This window comes from Pyrgilauda ruficollis, unplaced genomic scaffold (assembly GCF_017590135.1).
Source record: "Pyrgilauda ruficollis isolate IOZ18807 unplaced genomic scaffold, ASM1759013v1 scaffold119, whole genome shotgun sequence".
NCBI lineage: Eukaryota > Metazoa > Chordata > Aves > Passeriformes > Passeridae > Pyrgilauda > Pyrgilauda ruficollis.
The window spans coordinates 103,566-123,393 of NW_024510210.1; the positions used below are offsets into that span (position 1 = coordinate 103,566).

A 19,828-nucleotide genomic window follows, 5' to 3' on the forward strand; every position below is an offset into this window, starting at 1 on the left:
CTTTGCTGACTGTCTTCCAGAAACATGACAGACTTCACAGTATGTTCAGGGACACATACATATAAAATAATGGCTTAGTAATGGTAGCTCAGGCAGATTCCCTGCACCCTTTAGGCTGGGGAGCAGGCAGGGACTCTGACACTGGGATGTAGTAAGTTCTGACCCTGGGGAAAATGAACTGTGTTGTCAGGCAGTATGCAAACTGTTTGCTGTATCTACAGCACCCTGCAGAGTGCAGAGCTACAGGTGTTCTGAAAGTCCTGTTGTTGAAAAAAGAATTCCTGCTCCTGACAAGCGAATTCTCATTTGTGTGAGAGCATAAGCATGAATGATGTGGGGGGAAAAAAGTCTACCCTGTGAAAGTGTTTCCACTGTAATAATCAATTTTTGGGATTTCTAGCATCTGTTTTTTAAGCCAAGTGCAGAAGACACTTCCCAAGTCTGTATAGCTGTATTTAAATTATCCTTGGGCAGGTACTGGGCTCAAGCAGCACAGCCTAAAAAGCCAAGGACAACGTGGTGTGAAGAGAGCCTGCAGCAAGTGACATGGAGACCAAGTTAGTCACCTTTGCTGGAACTCAGTCAGTTGTGGTATTTCTGTTCTGACTAGAAATGCACGAGAGCACAGATATAAGAGGTACTGCAGTACCTGGACAGAGTTAGCCAAGGTCTAACCAAGCTCATAAGCCTGGATTTAAGCAGTGATTCTGCAAGAGTCAGCATGACAGTGGCATTCCAGCAAAGGCTTGTGACAGGTAGATAAAGGAGTAGAGCTCACATAGTTCTGTCTGGGCTCAGTGGTGGTCTGTCATCTGTTTTCAGAACCTATTGTATGAAGTACAGGAATTTGGGAAGACAACAATATTTGCAACTGAAACCTAAGGAAACATTGTTAGCCCGAGTTGAGAGCAGGAGAATTAAGTGATCTGCCAAAATTGTGATATTACTCCTTTAATATCATACTGGTATGACTCAGCTTTGACCTTTCTGCCTGCAGTGCTCTGAGAATTCACATCAACATATCTCAGCGAGGGAGCTCAGCGTGTCTTTACAAGGTTCTGCAGAGAGAAAGGCCGTTTCACATGTGTAATAACACCAAATTATAACATGCAGCATTTTCTAGGGTTGAGATTGTCAACATTAAATGCCATGACAAAAGAAGAGAACAAATGGAGATTGCTGAGCCACAGCACAGATGGAAGAGAGGGCAAAAATTCAGCCTTGCCCAGTTCTTCAGTGTGGGTGGCGTGTGAGGTAGTACAACACATTTAGCAGTTAGGGCAGTGAACTCTGCCCAAGCCTCTGAACTCTGGCCTCTCTAGAAAAAGATTATCACATTGGACGGAAACATCCAGCACAGCACAGTTGGGTCAAGCTGTGTCAGTTGTCACACCTTTCAGAAGGACATTCTCATGCTTTAGGTACTGCAGGGTGGTTTCTGACCCTCTGTGCAGGCATGAACCTCCTGTCCCATTCTGAATTTGGTTCCTTTTTACTGTGAGTATTTGTGCTAGCACAGGGTGTCCCCAGCACAGTCCAAAATAGTCTCTCTGGATACTTCAGCCTCCTGAAGTAATCATCACACTGTGAAGTAGGCTCAGTCTTTGCAATAATCCGTAGACAGTGCAGGGTTTGTTGTGGAGTACTGTCTCTGCCAGGGCCTGATTTTGTGCTGCTGAAGTTGGGTGCTGTGCTGTTCCCCACCCTTTTGTGCATCTGTTAGCCCATCACCGATCTACATCACAGACTGACAAACAGCTCTAATGAGCCTGGAAGCCCTGAGGAAGGTAGTTGCCCTTGCTGCATGCAGGAACAGAGGATAATAGTTCTGTGTTAGTTATAATTCTGTTGTGCTCATTACTTTTAGTAGGGCAGGCAGTACCCAAAAAGCTTGTTGTGAGTGAAATGTGAATGAAACAAACTCATGCAGAAATTCATTATAACAATTTAGGTTGTTTAAGGGTCCTGAAACTGTCTCCCAAACTCCTTTCGAGTGGATGCACTTAAGATTCTACTTTGTTGGCTTGTAAATTTTTGTTGCCTGGTCCATTGTGCTGAAGCACACATGGGAGAGGGAGGTAATATTCTTCTTTGATTATGTGATGAGCAAGAGAGACGTGGCAGGAAAGAAGATTTGCAGCATGATCCCAGCAGAGGAGCTTTTTCAAAAGGTCTGGCCTCCTGCATTTACTGTCTGATATGAAGAAACCTGGCCAGTGAATGCAAACCAGCCTTTTCAGTCAGTGTAACTGACTGGAAGAAAGCAAAGAAGCAAAAGAAAGAAGCAAAGGCAGGAAGGGTGGAAGGTAAAAGAAGCATTTGAAGCTCAGATGTTTTAATTCTTTGGAGATTGTGAAATAGCATGGTATAGCATGTGGCTTGCAGCAGGTTTGCCCTTTTCCTAGATGAAAGTTTGTCATCTGGAAAAGTACAGAGTAGAGGTCCTGTTTCCTGTGCAGAGAAGGGCTTTGGCTATTTTGTAAGCACTTCCTTCAAACAATTCACTGCTCCTGAACTGGTTATTTAGAGGCTCAGTTTGGCAAGGGACAGTGGTAGAAGCCTTGAAGACAGCAAAATTAGGTTTGTGATAAAGTGGGCACAAACAGAGCAGGCAGGAGGCCCCCTGAATGCAGATGGGACTACAAGGAAGAAAAATCAAGCTTTGGCTGGTTGAGGAGAGTGATGTGGTTTGGGACAAAAATTGTTTATGTGTGTACACCTGTCTAAAATGTCCATCAGTCTTACAGTGGCAAACACAATCTTGAATGTAGCATGCATCTGACTTCTATAAAATTTTTCCTTTATTAAAATTGATATAAGAAAAAACAATTATTTCAAATAGTGAGGTTCAGGCTGGGCATTTGTATGTAATCCCTATTTCTCCCCCAAAAGCCAGCTCCTCCAGAGTTGCATTCCATAAACCTTTGCCCCCCACATGTCCCTGTGAAACAGTTCTGTTCTGCTGGGTTTATGTTAGTGATGGATATGGCTCCTTGTTAATTTCTGACCAAATTCTTCTGTTGCTAGTGGTAAAAGAGAACATAATTATTGCTTGTTGGTTTTGATGTTTCAAAGGAGTCATTTAGAAACAGCACAAAAGCCTGTAATGTATTGTTTTGGACAGAAGGCCTAAAACTTCCAAAGTATTCAGTGTTCTTGTTATATGCCTAATGTTTAATGCTGTCACACTTCGTGCTCTCTTTTGCTTATCTCTCTAACTGTGATTCTTCTTTTTCTCATCTCACCTTTGCTGCCAGAGTGGTTCCCAGCAGCAGCGTGTACTGCCTGAGCAGCCATCCCATGGGGTTCTGAGCTCAGCTTCGGTTTTCCTGTTGAGATGTACCTCCTCAAATGGCTGCTCTAGAAGTGTTTGATATCACTGGCAGTGATACCAAAAGTGCTGCAGTTTTCAGGCTGCTCTAATAACCCAAGTTAATGATGATGTACACTTGCACAGGAAAAAAAGACCTTTTTCTATGCTGTTCAATGCCAGCCTGGTTAGCATAGCTCAGTTAGCACTTAAAATACTGATGATAGCAAAAGGAAAAATGAAGTATGATCACACAATGAAATTATAAACATAAATACAAAAATAATTGTGCAGAAGTTCTTACAATGTTGGGATGTTGGGGGACACAAGACAGATTATGGACTTTGGACCTGGTTAACATAAGAGATTTGATAACAGGATGCCTTAGCAATAGCAAACAGAACTTTGAGGATTGCAAGAAGATTCAATCAGACAGGTTTACTGGAAAAAGAAAATGACATCAGATTTGTGCAAGCAAGAGATGTTTAAAATGCGTAAGTTTGTTTATGTGATTATTAACACAATCACTGTAGTAAAACATTACTAGCCTCACTAAAATAGTATATAAATGTTTGTATCCTACAATAAATCCGATTCTGATCACCGAATCAGTCTTCCCCATCTCTCTTCATTGCCGACATTACAGTACTCTGTTCTTTTGCCAGAGTTTTACTGCTACTTATTTAATTTATGCCAGAATTTTTTGTTTACTCCTGTGTATTTTGAACTTCTGTTGGCCATTTTGGCTGTGGACAAAATGTTACCAGTGCTTGAAGAAAGTACAATTCTGTTTCTGCTTGTGCTTCTGAGAAATTCTTACCTTGTTGGAACTAAAACTTGCTCCCATGTATGTTGCTAAAACAACACTTGAACCCCAAAAATTTTTAGTAACGTTGCTTCTTGTAGTAAACAAAAAATAACCAAAAAAGCCACAAAAAAAAAAAAAATCAAAACCAAGTGGAATATATGCTACAATTTTTTTCTAAGCAAAACCATGGGGTTTTGCTATTGTTTGATGTGATGCTCTTGGTAAAAGTTTTTCAAAGCTTGCAGAAAATAATTTGAGTTCATAATTATGTACATATTTGTAGATAGTCTCAGAGATAAGTTCTTAATACAGGAAATAATTTTTAGTTTGCTGCTTTAATGCATAGTTATGCTAAACTAATTTTAATGGCTAATGACTGGCTAAATTGAATTATCACAATGCATAGAGGAATAGAGTTGTCTTGTGGACAAATATTTGAAAGAAGCTTCATGATTTATGCTGCCCTCCATTTACGAGAGCTGTGCTTGAAATAGAACACCAGGAGTTTCTCTAAATTTCTGGTAACCATGACAACCGCTACTTTAGTGCTATTAGCCCAATGTAATTGAATGGAGTGGGTTGCTCGCGGTAATTTTTAGCTTTGCTGAAGTGATACTCACTATTGCAGCTCTGACTGCCATTTGGAATCTATATTTGAAATTCAGTGTCACGCTGGAACACGCCGTGTGGATTGTGAGTTTGGGAGGAGCAAAGCGTGTGAGAGGCAGGGCCGAGCCGGGCCGGGATGTGCCCTTGGCGGGGCTGCCATTGGCACCTCACCTTGTGGTTGCCGCGCAACCGCTCCCTTCTCTGAGCTTTATGGAGCTGAGATTTCCATCCATACAGTTTCCTCTCCTCTTCCCCCCTTCAGCATATTTTAGGCACTTATACACACCTCCTCTCTCTCTCTCTCTCTGTAGGTATTTTTTATTCTTTCCTATCACTATGGAATTTTATTCCTCCTAAAACTTAGCATAAAGATGATGACAGACATACTTGTGAAACTGCACAAGTGCTTTACATTCTGTGCAGGATCTGGGGATGAGTTGGTTCTGATTTGTTTAAATTAAAGAAAAAGAGTAAGTCATTTTTAGCATCATCAGCTGATATGAAAAATTATGTAGAGAGGAAAAAATGTTTTCATAAAAACTACAGACACACTGAAACAAAAAGTGAATTTGAGCTGGAAGTAAAGACAATGAATGAGTCTGAATGGGAAAAAAAGAAAAAGAAAACATGAACTCCATTCAGGAATATACCCTCCTTGAAAATTAGTGTTCTTGAAAAGACTAAAGAAATTGGACAAAACAGGTGTCTAATTCTATTCTCTCGTGTCATCTGTAGTTATCTTTTAAGGCATGGTGGTGCAAAAAGGGACTCAAATTACATCCACGCGATTAAAAGCTTTGCTCTTGTCTGTACAAGTTGCCAGCAATGAAGAATTATGTCCAGAGTGATAAAATTGCAAATATGTAAGATGTAAATGAATGCAGGTAGGAAAACCAATACAAGCAGTTTCTTTTAAATGGATGGAAGACTCATCAGAAGCAGAAATTTTGTTTGAGCATGTCAGTTTATGCATGGATTTATGGCAGGGAAGCAGTGTATTTGGGGCTGTTTTGTCATCTAAGAACCTTTTTGGAATATAATTTGTCACTAGTTTATTGCAACAGAATATTTTACATTTATCTCAAGCTCAGCTTAATTGACAGAGGAGGAAAAACCACCAGTATATAAGGAAGCAACTTCTTTGAACTGTTTTCAGTATACTTTTATTGCCATTCAAAGTATTTTCAAAAATCCCTCAGTTTTTCTTAATTATTTAATAGGTGCCATATCTTACCAGATAGAGTTTCATTTTTTTGCAAGAGTATCATTTTATCATCTTTGTGCATTGTTATGGCTGGAGATAACAAATATTACTGTGCCTAAGGTAGACAGCTGAAAGATACATTGGCTGTAGATGTGTTTGCTGGACCATTTTATATCTGTGCATTTTGGCTGCAAGCACATCACTACAATAACAAGCATTGTAAGTTCTTTAAAGGATAATACTGAAGGTTATTTTAGCAGGTTTAAACCTGTTAACTAGTTCACAGTCTATTTGAAGACAAATTTTCAAAATTTGGATGCATACCCACCATTTGGCATGAAGAGGTCTATTCTTCAAGGACCTGGATCTCTAGTGGTTTTAGCATCTTTTGGAAAAATTTGAGCGTTTGTATTTAAGAATTATAAAATGATTTTAAGTACAGAGGCCTCCCAGCCACTTTGAGCCTGAAATATGCGCATTGTCAAATTCCACTTAAACCTGATGGTCCCTAAAACACACATTTGTCAAAGATTCACCTCAGGTTTGACAGTGCTCAGCCCAAGTAAATTTATGGCTATTTCAGCTACTCGGTCATCTGGGCAGGGCTTTTAGATTGTTTTAAGCAGGACTTTGAGGGACTGTTCATCACTGAAGGTGATCTTTCTTTAAGGAACAATTTCAGAGATTAAAATACTCTAGGGTACAGGAGGCAGGTGTGGAAACTATATTTTCTCCTTAAGAAGATGTGAAACCAGTGTGTGTCTATAGAGTCAGGACTGTTTAGCCTAGACAAGAGGAAGCTTAGAGGAGATGTCATCAAGGTAAATATCTGAAGGCAGGCTGCAAAGAGGGCAGAGCCAGGCTCTTCTCAGTGCTGCCCAGAGGCAGGACCAGAGGCAAAGGGCACAAACTGAAGCACAGGTTGTAGAGTCTCCATCATTGGAGGCATCCCAACCCTGTTTGAATATGCTTTTGAAGGAAAATGCTGTTCTGGGCAGCTGGCTCTAGGGGACTCTGCTTAAGGAAGGGGTAGGACAGGATGCCTTCCCGGAGCCAATTCCAACCTCATCCATCCTGTGATTGTATGACATCATGGGAAATTGCCCTGACACCTGACTTGCAGACTCTGCTAAAATGACTTTGTTTCTTCAGTCAAATTGTCACTAGTAAAAAGGAAATAATAAATATTAGCTTGCAAAAGAAAGAAAAAAGTGATCACAAGAATTTTTGTGGCATTATAATTTAGATTTGACGTAGCCATGAAGAGTGGAGTTTAGGGTTTAAAAGCACAAACATCCATTTGAACATGTGCTGCAGGTCCTTCCTCCAAGGGATTTACCCTAAACATGAGGTTAGAGAGACTTGGTATCACTCCAACTTAGTTTAATTGCTCCACAGAAAGTGGAATGACCCTGAAAAGGGGGACTGAAAATAATCATACCAAGCTGGCTAGCTGGCTAGCTGGCTCTCTGGGGAGGTCAGGGAAGATTGAACTCATGCGCCCTCTGTCCTGGCGGAAGGTTTTAACTCCTGCAATACTGGCTAAAAGAGAAAAACGGTGCTGCCTTGCACTTCTTCTGGAAGAAAAGTCAGCGCCCCTTGTCTCTTATGGTAGTGCTTTATTTTGCATAAAATCAGCTCCTGGATGCTTTAAAGAAAACTTTTCATTCTGATGCTGAAAGCTGTCTTACCAATGAATAGAAGATTAAAACACCAGTCGAAAAACAAACTGATTTGGGAAAGAAAGTTTTGGTTTGTTGTGCCGCAGAAGATCAAGCCACAAGTGGGAATCAGTAAATCCAAACACCATTTTAATTATTTCCTCTGGTGTTGATGCCATGGAACAAAAAGCTGTGAATCTCTGCGACAATGAGGTTTCACATTTGTTTCTAAATGGTGTATGAACCAGGTTATTGAAAAATACACTGTACATTTCTTATGACTTGAACTGTTGCTACTTTTTCTAGACTCTGTTTTCTGTTTTATATGTCCTTATAACTCTTTTGTATGGTAACAGAGAGAAAAGTACCTAAAATATTAAATAGCTTCTTTAATGTGATTTCCGTCACTTTCAAACCAATGACTGAATTAAGAAAATTGGTTGACCAGCTAAATTTTGAATATTTTGCTATCTCAGTCGGCTTGGGTGTCATGTGTCCTGTGCACTGACTTTTTTCAGAACCTGTAAAAGCATAGAAGTAAATTGATCATCTTGATTGAACTTAATTTTTGTACAACATCTGGTACGTGAAGAGGTATGCTTTTGTGATACTTCTTTGTATTTATTTGCTACACAAATTAAAATACAAAATCCTAAAATAATTTTTCTCTTTGAACTGAAGAACAGATTTAGTTAAGGAGTCTTATTCATGCATGATATAAAAATACTGAAATCCATGCTTTCTGTATGCAAAACATTGTCTGTTAGTTATGCTTTCCACAGTTTTCAGGGATTCCTGCATGTAGTGAACCCTGGCATCTGGTGAGGATAGCCACTCAGTGTTTTCAAGAGGTAGAGAAAAGCATTATCATCAATCATTTCCATCTACAAAGTCTATCTAAAAATTCTGCTTGAGTCAGCTTGTTCCTAATTTCATCCTAGTAAGTAGTTTCAAATCTGAGAAAAAGGTAGAATTAATTGTTGTTCAGAAACATTGCATTAAAATACTCAAAGTTTCACAGAAAAAATAGTCAATTCCTTTTACTCAGTAAGTTCTGGCTTTATTAAAAAGCAAATATTTTGCTCACAGTTTAAAAAGGTAAAGTGGTAAAATAGCTTTCTACTCAGATAACTGAAAGATTTGATTCCTTTTTGGAAAGAAGGAGGTAAAAAAAGAAACCAATAAAACACTAAGGGGCTTTGAAGTTGTGGGCAGCACTTCCATACTGCTGTTTCCATAAGCAAGTTGGAACGTGCCTGAAATATCTCTTTTTGAAAAAGGAAAGAAAAATGCACCAGGTTCTGAGAGTATTCCTCTTTCTGATTAAACTGTGCTTACAGATAAGTTTTCCACTATTTTTTGTGTTTTTTCTGGCTGCACCATCTGTCTTAGCTTTAGTAGCAGGATATTCTTCCTGTATCTTTTAATGTGCTCTTACAACTGGGGGTAGATTTCTCTGAGATAGCTTTTGTTTGCATTGTGACTGCCAAAAACTGCCAAAAACTTACATATTTTCTTTTCTTCAACCTTTCCCTTCAGGTGCAGAAACCTCACGTTTCCTGAGAGTCTTCCCGAGGTCAGCATTGTGTTCATATTCGTGAACGAGGCACTCTCGGTGATCCTGCGCTCCATCCACTCAGCCATCGACCGCACTCCTGCTCACCTGCTCAAGGAGATCATCCTAGTTGATGATAACAGTAACAATGGTAAGAGGTTCTGGTTCTTACCCCTCCCTGCCCTGAGGCTGGATCATACAAGAGAAACCTTGAATTCTGGCTCTTGCTCATCCTTTTGGCCTTTCGAATGTTATCGGTGGGTTTTCTCCCTTCTTCATCCCACACTCTTGCTGGGATGTCTTGAACTCTGCTCAAGTGGGGCAGAGTTTAAAAGTACATGTACAACAGAAAAAATGTTTGAGGTGTCTGATAGGCAGTTTTGAATGTAGCAATAGATTAGACCTAGCAAGTTTTACTCTTAGTGCTTCAGAGTGTTTTCAAGCTCATGTGGTATCTGCACTTCTGTTTCCACTGTATGATTCCACATGTGTACTCTCTGTTTTGTATAAAATGTCTTTTTGTGTTTCTTAGACTCCTCCTTTAGATTTCCAGTTCTCTCCTCATTAGCAGCACTTACCTTGCTGCTTCTCTGGCACTGCCCATCTCTGATGGTTCAGTGCTTGCCAGGGTGTTTGTCAATGAGGCCATGCCGGGCACTATTTACAAGTCTTATTTTCTAGGAACTTTAGTGATGAAATTTTAGTAAGCACAGAATGCTGAACTTAAAGAAAAATTCTGCTGTGCTGGGGGGGGTTAATTCTGAACTGCTAAAATACAAGGAGAATCTGAATTTATCTTGCTGAAGGAAAAAGCTGAACAAAGGGCTTCTCTTATCCTTGCCATCACAACTGCTGTTATCTGGCTGTATCCCTGTAGCTAAATCTGCTGATCACAAATGTGTCTCAGATTTGTACAGAGAAGAAACTTATTGGGAAGCAAGTAAATAAGTTCCCCACCCTAGGCTGTGCATGTCATCATATCCTCTTCTGCTGACTATGAATGAAGGAAAAACTGCAATCCTGACTCTTCAAAGTACACACAAAACTCAGCAACTTGGTGTAGGCCTATGCCCTAAGTTTTGTCTTTTCCCTTTATGCAACACCTAGCAATTTGATAGGAAAGAATGCAACGTTGAAATACAGCTTCGACTGGTGGTCTTGGCTGCAATTTTGTGAATCCACTCCTGCACCTTTCAAATGGGAACTCAAAGAATCTGAGTAGCTGCTGGTGCTGCAGGGCCTGAGGTCTCTGGACATTGATAAACTGGCCACAAAGCAGACATAAAAGGAGAGAAATGGTCTGGTGGAGAAAAAGTGGCTTCTAGAGTTTGAGTCTAATATGGTATGGTTTACAGGCAGTTATTGCAGTGGGCACATTGCAGAGCAATGTCAGAAATACCAGTGTTTCTGAGAGCCTGTCATCACTGTGATGAGCTCACTAACAAACACTCTTTGCACTGTGCTCTACAGACTTGTCAAAATTATTATTTTTCATCATTTCATACCTGAAATACAACAGAAATCACAGGGACTACTTTACCTTCAGGAAAGCCTGTCCAGCCACATTTTTTTGTTAGTACCAGTATTGGTACTGGACTGTATAATATTTTTACGATTTGCTGCGCTTTTTATTTAGGCTTGCCTTTCTTACCCTCCAGTGCCGTAAATCCTTGGATTCCTGGCCCCAAGCAGGGAGACAGAAATTGAAAGGAAGGTAACCTTTGGTTTGGCTGCCTTGGCTTGGTGTTACATGTCATTTTATACAAAATCACACTGTGCAGAGCTATAGTTAGTCTCACAGAAAAATTCAACCTCTACAGGATTTTATGCTACTCCTCTAACCCTTTCTCTGACATCTCTTCCCTGCAGTATTAAATTAGATTTCTACAGTCCTCTTTATCCCATAATGTATGCTGAAGACCTGGTAATAGGCATATATTTGGAGCTGATGGATGTTTGGAACGGGAGAGATTATAAAGATGATTTATGGGCTTTCCTGCTATTAGTTTAACTCTTGAAATATTTATTTTAAAACTTACTTCTCCTTTTACAATATTCTATTTTCCATTTTTCTCCCTTCTAGCATTACTGAGATGAATCCTTTATATTTAGTGTCATTCTGTGTTTTTGTTAGTAGCTCTTTAGCTTGCAAGTGTTGCTGCTTGTAAGATAAGTGGGTTACTCCGGGTTTCCCTGTAATGTTACCTGAGGGGGCAAACACTTGGTTTGTGCTTGCAGTGGGCTCTAGCTCTGCTTCTCACAGGGATCTGTCAGAATCCTAATTATGAGTGGTATTTTTACTCTCCAGCATTCACCAGGGATGGCAGCTTCTCTTAACTTGATGCAAGATTTCTTTCTGTGGTGCCACAGCCATGGGCTTCACAGGCAGGAAACATCACACTGTGGGAAGTGACTAGAAAGAAAAAGTGAGACCAGAGATCTGACAGAGTCCAAATGGGCACGTTTTAATGAATCCCAAATTTCTGTAGACCTGTATTTTGGAAAAGAGCAGTGCAATAACTAGATGGGTGTCACAGACATATTTTATGAAAAATCCTTTCGCCAGGATCTTTTCTCCTGAGAAGCTAGGAAGCTTCAGCTTCTCCATGTTTTGCTGCTTTGGAATGTGATTTGGAGAATTGTTTACCCAGCATGTGAAATTGTTTTTACTCGATGACCAATGACAGCCACCTGTGTTGAGGCTGTGAGCAGTCACAAGATTTTATTAATTCCTTCCTTTCCTTTCTAGCTTTCTGATGGATCCTTTCTTTCTATTCTTTTTTAGTATTGTTTTAGTATAGCATATATTATTTTAATATAATATAATATCATAATGTAATAAATCAGTCTTCTGAAGCCACCTGTGTTGAGGCTGTGAGCAGTCACAAGATTTTATTAATTCCTTCCTTTCCTTTCTAGCTTTCTGATGGATCCTTTCTTTCTATTCTTTTTTAGTATTGTTTTAGTATAGCATATATTATTTTAATATAATATAATATCATAATGTAATAAATCAGTCTTCTGAAATGTGGAGTCAAGATTCTCATCTCTTCCTTCATCCTGGGACCCTCGAACACAACCACAGATGGGTTTTTTTAAAAATTCCAGAAGGCTGATTTCAGAAACCATTTATTCAAGTATAGGGCCCAAGTCTGTACATTTGTCTTGAACAATATGTGCTGTAGCATTTTATTTCATGTACTTCAAGGGATGTAAAGCAAATTATCTATGACTTTTCCTAAACCTCGGTGCAGTTTTTCAAGTTCCCAATTACGTTTCAGGAGACCTCAATTAATCTCTTTGTGAAGTTTCCCTTTTTTTAAAATAAGTGTTTACGGTTAGAAAACTATGAAAAGGCCAGTGTGTGCCATTTAAAAGTAGAAAATAGATTTTGCAGGTCCTAAAATTCTGGTCCTTTATTAAATAAAGCCATTTGCATGGCTTAATGTGTGTATTTCACCATACCATCTTTTCTGGTGGAATTCTGATGAAGATTGCTCTGAATTGATTCATATATGCTGATAGGTACATTAGTAGTAGAATTTAATTTAATTGAAGGATAAAAAAGTCACATTACAGTGACTACCTGTGTATTGTATAATGAGAACAGAAGTTTTATGAAAACAAGCAAAGTATCAGTGTTGTTTATTTATGTCTCATTTGGGTCTTAGTCATGTTGGTGACTAAGCAACTGCACAGATTTCAGATGTTTTACTGTATTTTTAAGTGTCAGGTCAGAATCTTTCTCGTTCTCCTTGGTAGTGCTATTTGCTTTGCAGAGATAATGTACATATAAGTTTAAAATTTGGCAATATTTTTTTTTTTTTTTTACTTCAAAAGCAACAGAATTTTATTTTTATTTTCAGAGAAGAGGCTTAAAAAAATTTAAGTGACCACATACATGACTGCTGGTGGTTAATTAGACCTCAGAAACATATTTAGAAGCATTGCCTGAGCTGTAGACTACTGGCATTGTGATTTATTTCCCCTGGTTTGTGGCATCCTGCCCGCTGGGGACGGGATGGTGACCTTCTGTGCCACTGGAGCCCTGGTTTGGCTTTTGAGTCTTTTTGCTGGCATTGAGCACCACTGCATTACAAAGTACCTCTTGCAGGTATTTTCAGATGATTTGAAATCTCTCTAAAAAAGCTCCTTGTTAGCCATGATGAGTTCAGCTTCATGGGGAGGTGGTGGGCATTAGTGTGTCCAGAGTATGCCTTGCAAAATTTAATACTATAGCAGTAATTAGCATGCTCCAGGACATTTTTATTTCATATTACAGTTAATAATATTGCAGTAGAGGCTCAGATTTTGCAAGGTTCCTTCCTTTTACTTGAAGCATTACTTATGAATTAAATATTCCTACATGTTCAGTGTAATAATTCTCATTTTGTCCTGAGATTTCCATGAATACAGCTATTGATAATAGTAATAATGCTGGATATCACAGGATGTGAATTTTATGTCTTGCAGTGTTGAGAATTAGCACAGACTGGTAAAAAGTAGGTCAGGTGCAGCCATATCACCTGTGAGAGACTGTCCTGACACTGACTGAAAAGAAACTTTTCAAAAAGCATCCAGAGCTTTTCATTAAAAAGTTATATTTCTGTGGTAATTCTTAAGAGATATTTGGGAATAGAAGATTGCCTGATTTTTTTTTCTTTACAAAAGCAGTGATGAACTCAAGACTACTGTTCAAATGCATGCTAGATTTCATAGCACAGCCTAGTTTGAAGATGGCTTACTTGCAGATCATACAACTATTAAAAACCTATTGATAGCAATCTCCTGGGGAAAACCTATGGTCTTGCTTTCTCTCTGTTTGGATTCTTGTTCTTCCCTTACCTGAATGTCAGGAAAGTTCCAAAACAAACAGAAACATTTGAAAACAAGGAAATAGGCCAAGTTCTTCCAAACCTGCATTCATTTTTGGGCTGTGGTTTATACGTCGGGAAGGCTTTACTTTGTCTGCCTAGATTGATTCTCTGCCTTAGTTAATGGTCTTGATGCTGAAATCATTATTGCACAGTCTTGACAGAAGCAAGCTCTCAGAAGGGTTGGCAGGGATTGACATGCACAGAGGGCTGTGCAGTGCTGCTTAGGAATCAAACGCTAAAAAGCATATATTTATGTACAGAGCAGGAAATCTGTTCCCGTTGTGGATTTGAGAAAACCATTGGCTATTGTTACAAACTCTGCATTTTACTTTAGTAACGTTTAGGGCTGCAGCTTGAATTGATGAAGGCAATTCTTTGAGCATATGTCTGTTGCTACATGTTGCGTGATGCTGCTGGGACTGCAGTGAGGTGTGCCAGCTACTCTGGATGCGTCTGAAAAGACAGAAGAAGGAAATAACCCGAGGCAAACCCTTGTCCTCTGGCCATCTGTTCCAGTTGCCACCAGAAGTTAGAGCATAATGTTCTTCTTATTCATGTCCTGGCCATGCAGTTCAGAATTCTGTTGGGAAAAAATATGAACCACTAATGTAAATAGACTGGTGAGATTTTTATGAGGACACTGGGTCCTGAAGATGATGTCCTAGACTGGCTGTGGACTGTTGTCTCCTTTTACTTGTCAGTCCTTGTGACAATGAATTTTATTCCTGCTTTAAAGGGGAGAGGTTGTGGAGTAAGATATCAAAATGAAGTGTGAAACAGAGCAGAGAAGAGGAGCACACTGCTTATGAATAAGGCCATTTGTCCCAATTATTCTGCCCCCTGTTATTTTTTTGTTTGTTTGTTTGTTTTGTGGATTGGTTGGTTTGAGGTGGTGGGGTTGTTTTTTTTTGTGTTGGTTTTTGTTTTGGGTTTTTTTTTTTTTTTTTGGGGGGTTTTTTTTTTTTTTGGTTTTTTTTTTTTTTTTGGTGGGTTTTTTTTTTTTTTTTTGGGGTTTTTTTTTTTTTTTTTTTTTTTTTTTTTTGGGTGGGGGGTGTTTTAATTTTTTTTTGGTGACTCTTCACACCTTTTCTACTCCTGTGTTCATTCGTTCTTCTTTTCATCCAGGGGTGGTCTTGTTAGTTGGTCTTTATTGTCTCAGCCACTTTCCTTGGAACCTTCTACCCGGGCAGTCTGCTCTTTCTGAATGCTCACTTCCACTCTCCCAGTCCCTACAACTCATCCTTCTGAGCTTGTGTCCTTCACGTGGGGTCTCCATTTTGCATGTTCTCAAATTCCAGGGTATCTGTGCCTCTTATAATTTCCTCCATCCCAATATTTACTGTTCTTTCTCACAAAATGCATCCAGATCTCACCATTCAGCTTTCTCTTACTTTTAGCTGCAGTAATTAAACTCCTGCCTGAATCATCCCTCCATGCCTTCCTCCACCCCCAGTAACAGTCTGTTCCTTCATTTTTTGCGTATATTTTTATCATTTCCTGCTTTCTTCCTTTCTCTCTCCATTGCCTCCTTTTCATACATGTTTTTCCATTTTCTTTCATTTTCATTTAAGAACAATTATGAACTATACTTTTCATGCAGCTTTCCTAACTCCCCCATGCCTGAACTCCATAGTCCCTCAGATTCAAGGACTCACATTCCATGAGGGGGCAGGGATAGCTTCCCTTTCTGGAGGCAAGGCTCTGCGTTTTGTGTCCTTGTCATTATAGTTGTGTGAAAGCTGTTTGATAACCAGCATGGAGTTTTATGTTGGGAACCATCACAGTCTCTTTATAACTCCAGTGGAAGGTCCTTAGCCTTCCTTTTCTGGGCAATTAGGAGAGTTCCAGTGCTGCGAGACCATTTGCCCCTGTGGAAGCTCCAAAGGTGTTGGCAGTGACAAAGTGAACTGTTGTTTTATCATCTGCAATACACCATAGTTCAGTCTGTTTGTATGGCTAGAAAAGCAACATTTCAATGGTTGGGCCAGCTGATAGCAGAACCACTGTCCACATCAGGGGGCAGCTGTGCAGGGCAGAGCTTTTATTGCAGTCTCCTGACATCAGGCTTTATGACTCAAGCATTCAGATAGTGCTATGAACTGAATCTTCCCTAGCCAACAGGGGCCAAAAGTTAATGTATGGTCACCTTATATTTTATTCCATCTGTGAGGTAATTTATCTTGTTCAGTCCTGATCCACTTGCAGTGTAGCAGTCTGATGAATACCTTTTCCTGTGTCAGATTCAGCACACAAAGTCTAAGAGGACTGGCCATGTTTCATGGTGTCTCTGTTTTACCTTGAATCCCAGTGTGCCAGTTCATATTGCACTTCTATTCCACATCTGCTGTGTGCCCTGAATGACAAGTGGTGCAATGCACACTCAGGGTGTTCTTACCCTTCATCCCCACACCTGTCCTCCCATCCTCTCATGACACAGCCCTCAGTGTGGGCATACTCATGTGTGCCCTCGTGTTCCTGGTCATAGCAAAGCCTGAAACAGATGCATAAATTACAGTTCCAGTTTCTGGGTGATGATAAATAGCTGCACACTGGCACTTCGGGGTATTCTGGAAGAATGATTTGGGTCAACTTACAGAAAATAGCATCACCTGTGTCAGGTGTGATTTGATTCAGAAATCAAATGTGACCACACTTAAAGGCTGCAGTCACATTCACTGAGAACAGGCTTGGTTTAAGCTCTTCTGGTAGTAATAAGGAATTCACCCTGTGTGCCTTGGAGGTGCTCTGGGCTGCTGGCATCTTGAACTCTGAGGATGCCAGCACATAAATACTGCCTTGGTTCACTTCTGAGTACCATCACTGTGATTTTAGCCTTAAAATTAATCTCTAGAGAGCTCTGAGAAATTGCTTGGTTGAAAAACCTTTTTCTTTCCCCATTTTCCCCTCCTCCCACATTTGTCAGATTATTTTCCCTTCAAAAATGCTTGAATGGTTTCTGTTGATAATGTTCTCAAGCACATGCCACTAAATTCAAGTAGCAGCCACAGGTATAGATCCGGTGCAGTGAAAAACATTAATGAGAAAAGTGCCAATATCTGTTGATGTCAGTAAGATACTGTGCTTTGATCAGATTATTTCCTTTTGACCTCTTTTCCCATGGAGTCTTCAACAGAAATTGTATTTGAAATATTCTAGTAATGTAAGCTCTTATGAACCTGAATGACTTCTTAAAGGATTTCTTTCTCTTTCCTTATCAAAAGAATGGCACTTATAATTGAAAGAGTTTGACAGGGTGTGGGGAAAACACTCTAATGCCAGACAAAGGAGTTAAAGGATTTTGTCCTACAGAAAGTTAAGAAATGAAAATTGCCTTTTAAATGAACTTCATTAAAATTTACCTTTTCTTCTCAACCCAAGCATACTTTTCTTAAAAAGATAAATGAATAAAAATGTAACTTTAATAGAATCAATGCTGAGTTCTTAACTTTAAGTAGTAGTAACACTTCCTGCCAGAGCTGAGAATTTCAAACACTTCAATTTCTTTGTGACAGAACCTCAAAATCTTGATGTGCTGAAGGATCCAAGACATGATAAGAGATTTGCCTAAAGAAGTATTGAAGAGTGTTCAAGCATATCACTAAATGATAAAAATCAGTTAGAAAAACATACAAATAAATTCCAGATTACTCTTTGGTCACCACACAAAGGCATACTTACAGGCATACTAGATATTTTAAAGGCGTTGTGGAACCTACTGTAAGTCTGAAGTTCAAGTACAGAACATTTTAACATAGGATATGTGAATTCTAAAAGAACTAAAACAATTGATGTTGGCTTTTCTTTTGGCCAGCTTTTCTGTAGATGTGTTTGGCATTGAGTTCTTTGAAAGTGTTCTCAAAATATATTCTATGGCCAAATTTTAAATTACTGGACTTCACTTCTCCACTGTTAGTGATTTCTGGTCATGTTACTAAAATGGTGTTCCTTCCTTTCACCCTGGAAAAGCAACCTATTTAAAGTAGTGTGCTTCAACTAGCAGCCTGGGAAAACTTCGGGGAAGCTCAGTTTAAAACTTCATGGAAAATGTGATGAATGTGAATAAAAGCTAAAACTTTCATTTATGATGATGCAATTAACAAGGGAAACAGGAGGACTTAGGGGTCAGGCTGTGAAAGAGTTAGAATTTCCACTTGTTCCTCACCTGGTTTATTTGTAAAAAAAATTTTTGTTTTCATTGGACCTCCACAACCAAGTGGAACTCTGTTGTGAGAGTCTGGGGGTGCATGAGTTTGTATGGATGGAGATACAGGTTATATACTGAAAATATAAATATCCTTCATGTTCTTTTTGATTTTCACAAGTGTCTAGAGTCTGTTAGATTTTGGGTAGATTCTACAGCCAGTTTCCTGCACGACTGGGCAAGTCTTACTCTCCTGGCTGTCTGATAAGTGAGAACTTCTGACTGGGGACCTGTGTGGAGCTGAATTCTCCTGCCACATCCCTATGGCATTTTGCAATGGAGTTTGTGAATAAAATGATGGTCTTATTTTTTTTTTTTTCCATATTAGTTTCCTTTCAAACGTAATCTGAGAGCAATGGTAGATACTTTTTGGTACCAACTCAGAGGACAATTTGTCTTACATTAAATTTAAAGGAGTTTGTCTGCACTGCAGTGTGAACTTTCAACTGAGTAATTCAGAATCATGATGAATGCTAAATAACATGGCAGCATGAATAATTGTTTTTGTTTGGCAGCAGGGAAAACCTTGATGGAATTGCTGAGTGCTTTCAGTTTTCTCCAGATAGCTCAGTGTCGGCTGCTGCATTGTTCCTTTGCTCCTCACTGACACACTCCTTTGGCCCAGTGCCTGTCTAATCATTGTTTAATGTTTCAAAAGCTGCCACCTTCTATTTGAAGCAATCTTTTCAAGCAGTACAAATACCAGCAGATTTGCATACAGTAGAAATAGAAATAATTGGAAAAATAGAGCAAAAAAATAAATAAGAAATGAGATGTTAAGAGCATTAATGTTTTATGAAGGTGGAAAAAAAATCTGCATAGCCAATCAAATTATGGTGACATTTAAGGAAGCCTAAAGATATTTCTGTGGCTAAATAGATGATCTATCAGTCTTACAGGCTATGAAATAATTATTTCTCCCGACCTATTGCTCCTAATCTCAAGCTTTGCTCATGTACACGAAGTGGAAGGAGAACAACAAGATCTTCTAAAATGAGAATCAAGTTGCAACTCATTTGCCAACAAATATACAAGTTGACAACTTCTCTGCCAGCAAATAAACAATGATTTCTGGTTTTTATTACCATGAATGACTGCAGTGTCAGTACTTGAAAAATGTATTTACATTCCCATGTCAAATAAGTGACTGTGATTCCCTGCCTTCTAGTGTTATTGTTACTGTACAGGCAACAAGTCTGAAACATCTCCCCGTGCTCTGCTTCTTATATAAAATGTCTAGGATTACATTTCAGTGATATTTGTGCACTTGAAACTTCTTTGTTGGTAGTTCATAGACTTTGAGAACCAGTTTGGGACATGCAAGTGAAACTGAGTAGCACTGGGTCTGGTTTTGTGTGTTCTCTCATCAAGTATCTCTGTTTCCAAAGAAATAGGATTTTTTCTCTTTACCAATTTCCCCCCCACACAAATAGATAAAATGCAAGGGATATCAAGGCAAAAGTTGTGTGACTGTGTGTATGGTTAATATCTCACAGGCAAAGACAAAATGTATTCCACAATTAGCTTTTAATTTTTATTAATTTTTAATTTGTGCTGCACAGTGTTCTGTAAAAGGGCAAGAACTGAATGAAGCTGTGCCATG

The 19,828-nt window shown here is 39.2% G+C and overlaps 1 protein-coding gene across 2 annotated transcripts in view; it reads left to right on the forward strand.

Annotated features, from left to right (window-relative positions):
* The window catches only part of GALNT18 (polypeptide N-acetylgalactosaminyltransferase 18), a 209,854-nt gene that overhangs the window by 93,890 nt on the left and 96,136 nt on the right, over positions 1-19,828 (forward strand). For both annotated transcript variants that reach the window (XM_041485550.1, XM_041485540.1), the window contains exon 4: positions 9,132-9,298. In XM_041485550.1, coding sequence (XP_041341484.1) covers positions 9,132-9,298 — 167 coding nt within the window. The remainder of the gene's footprint in view (positions 1-9,131; positions 9,299-19,828) is intronic.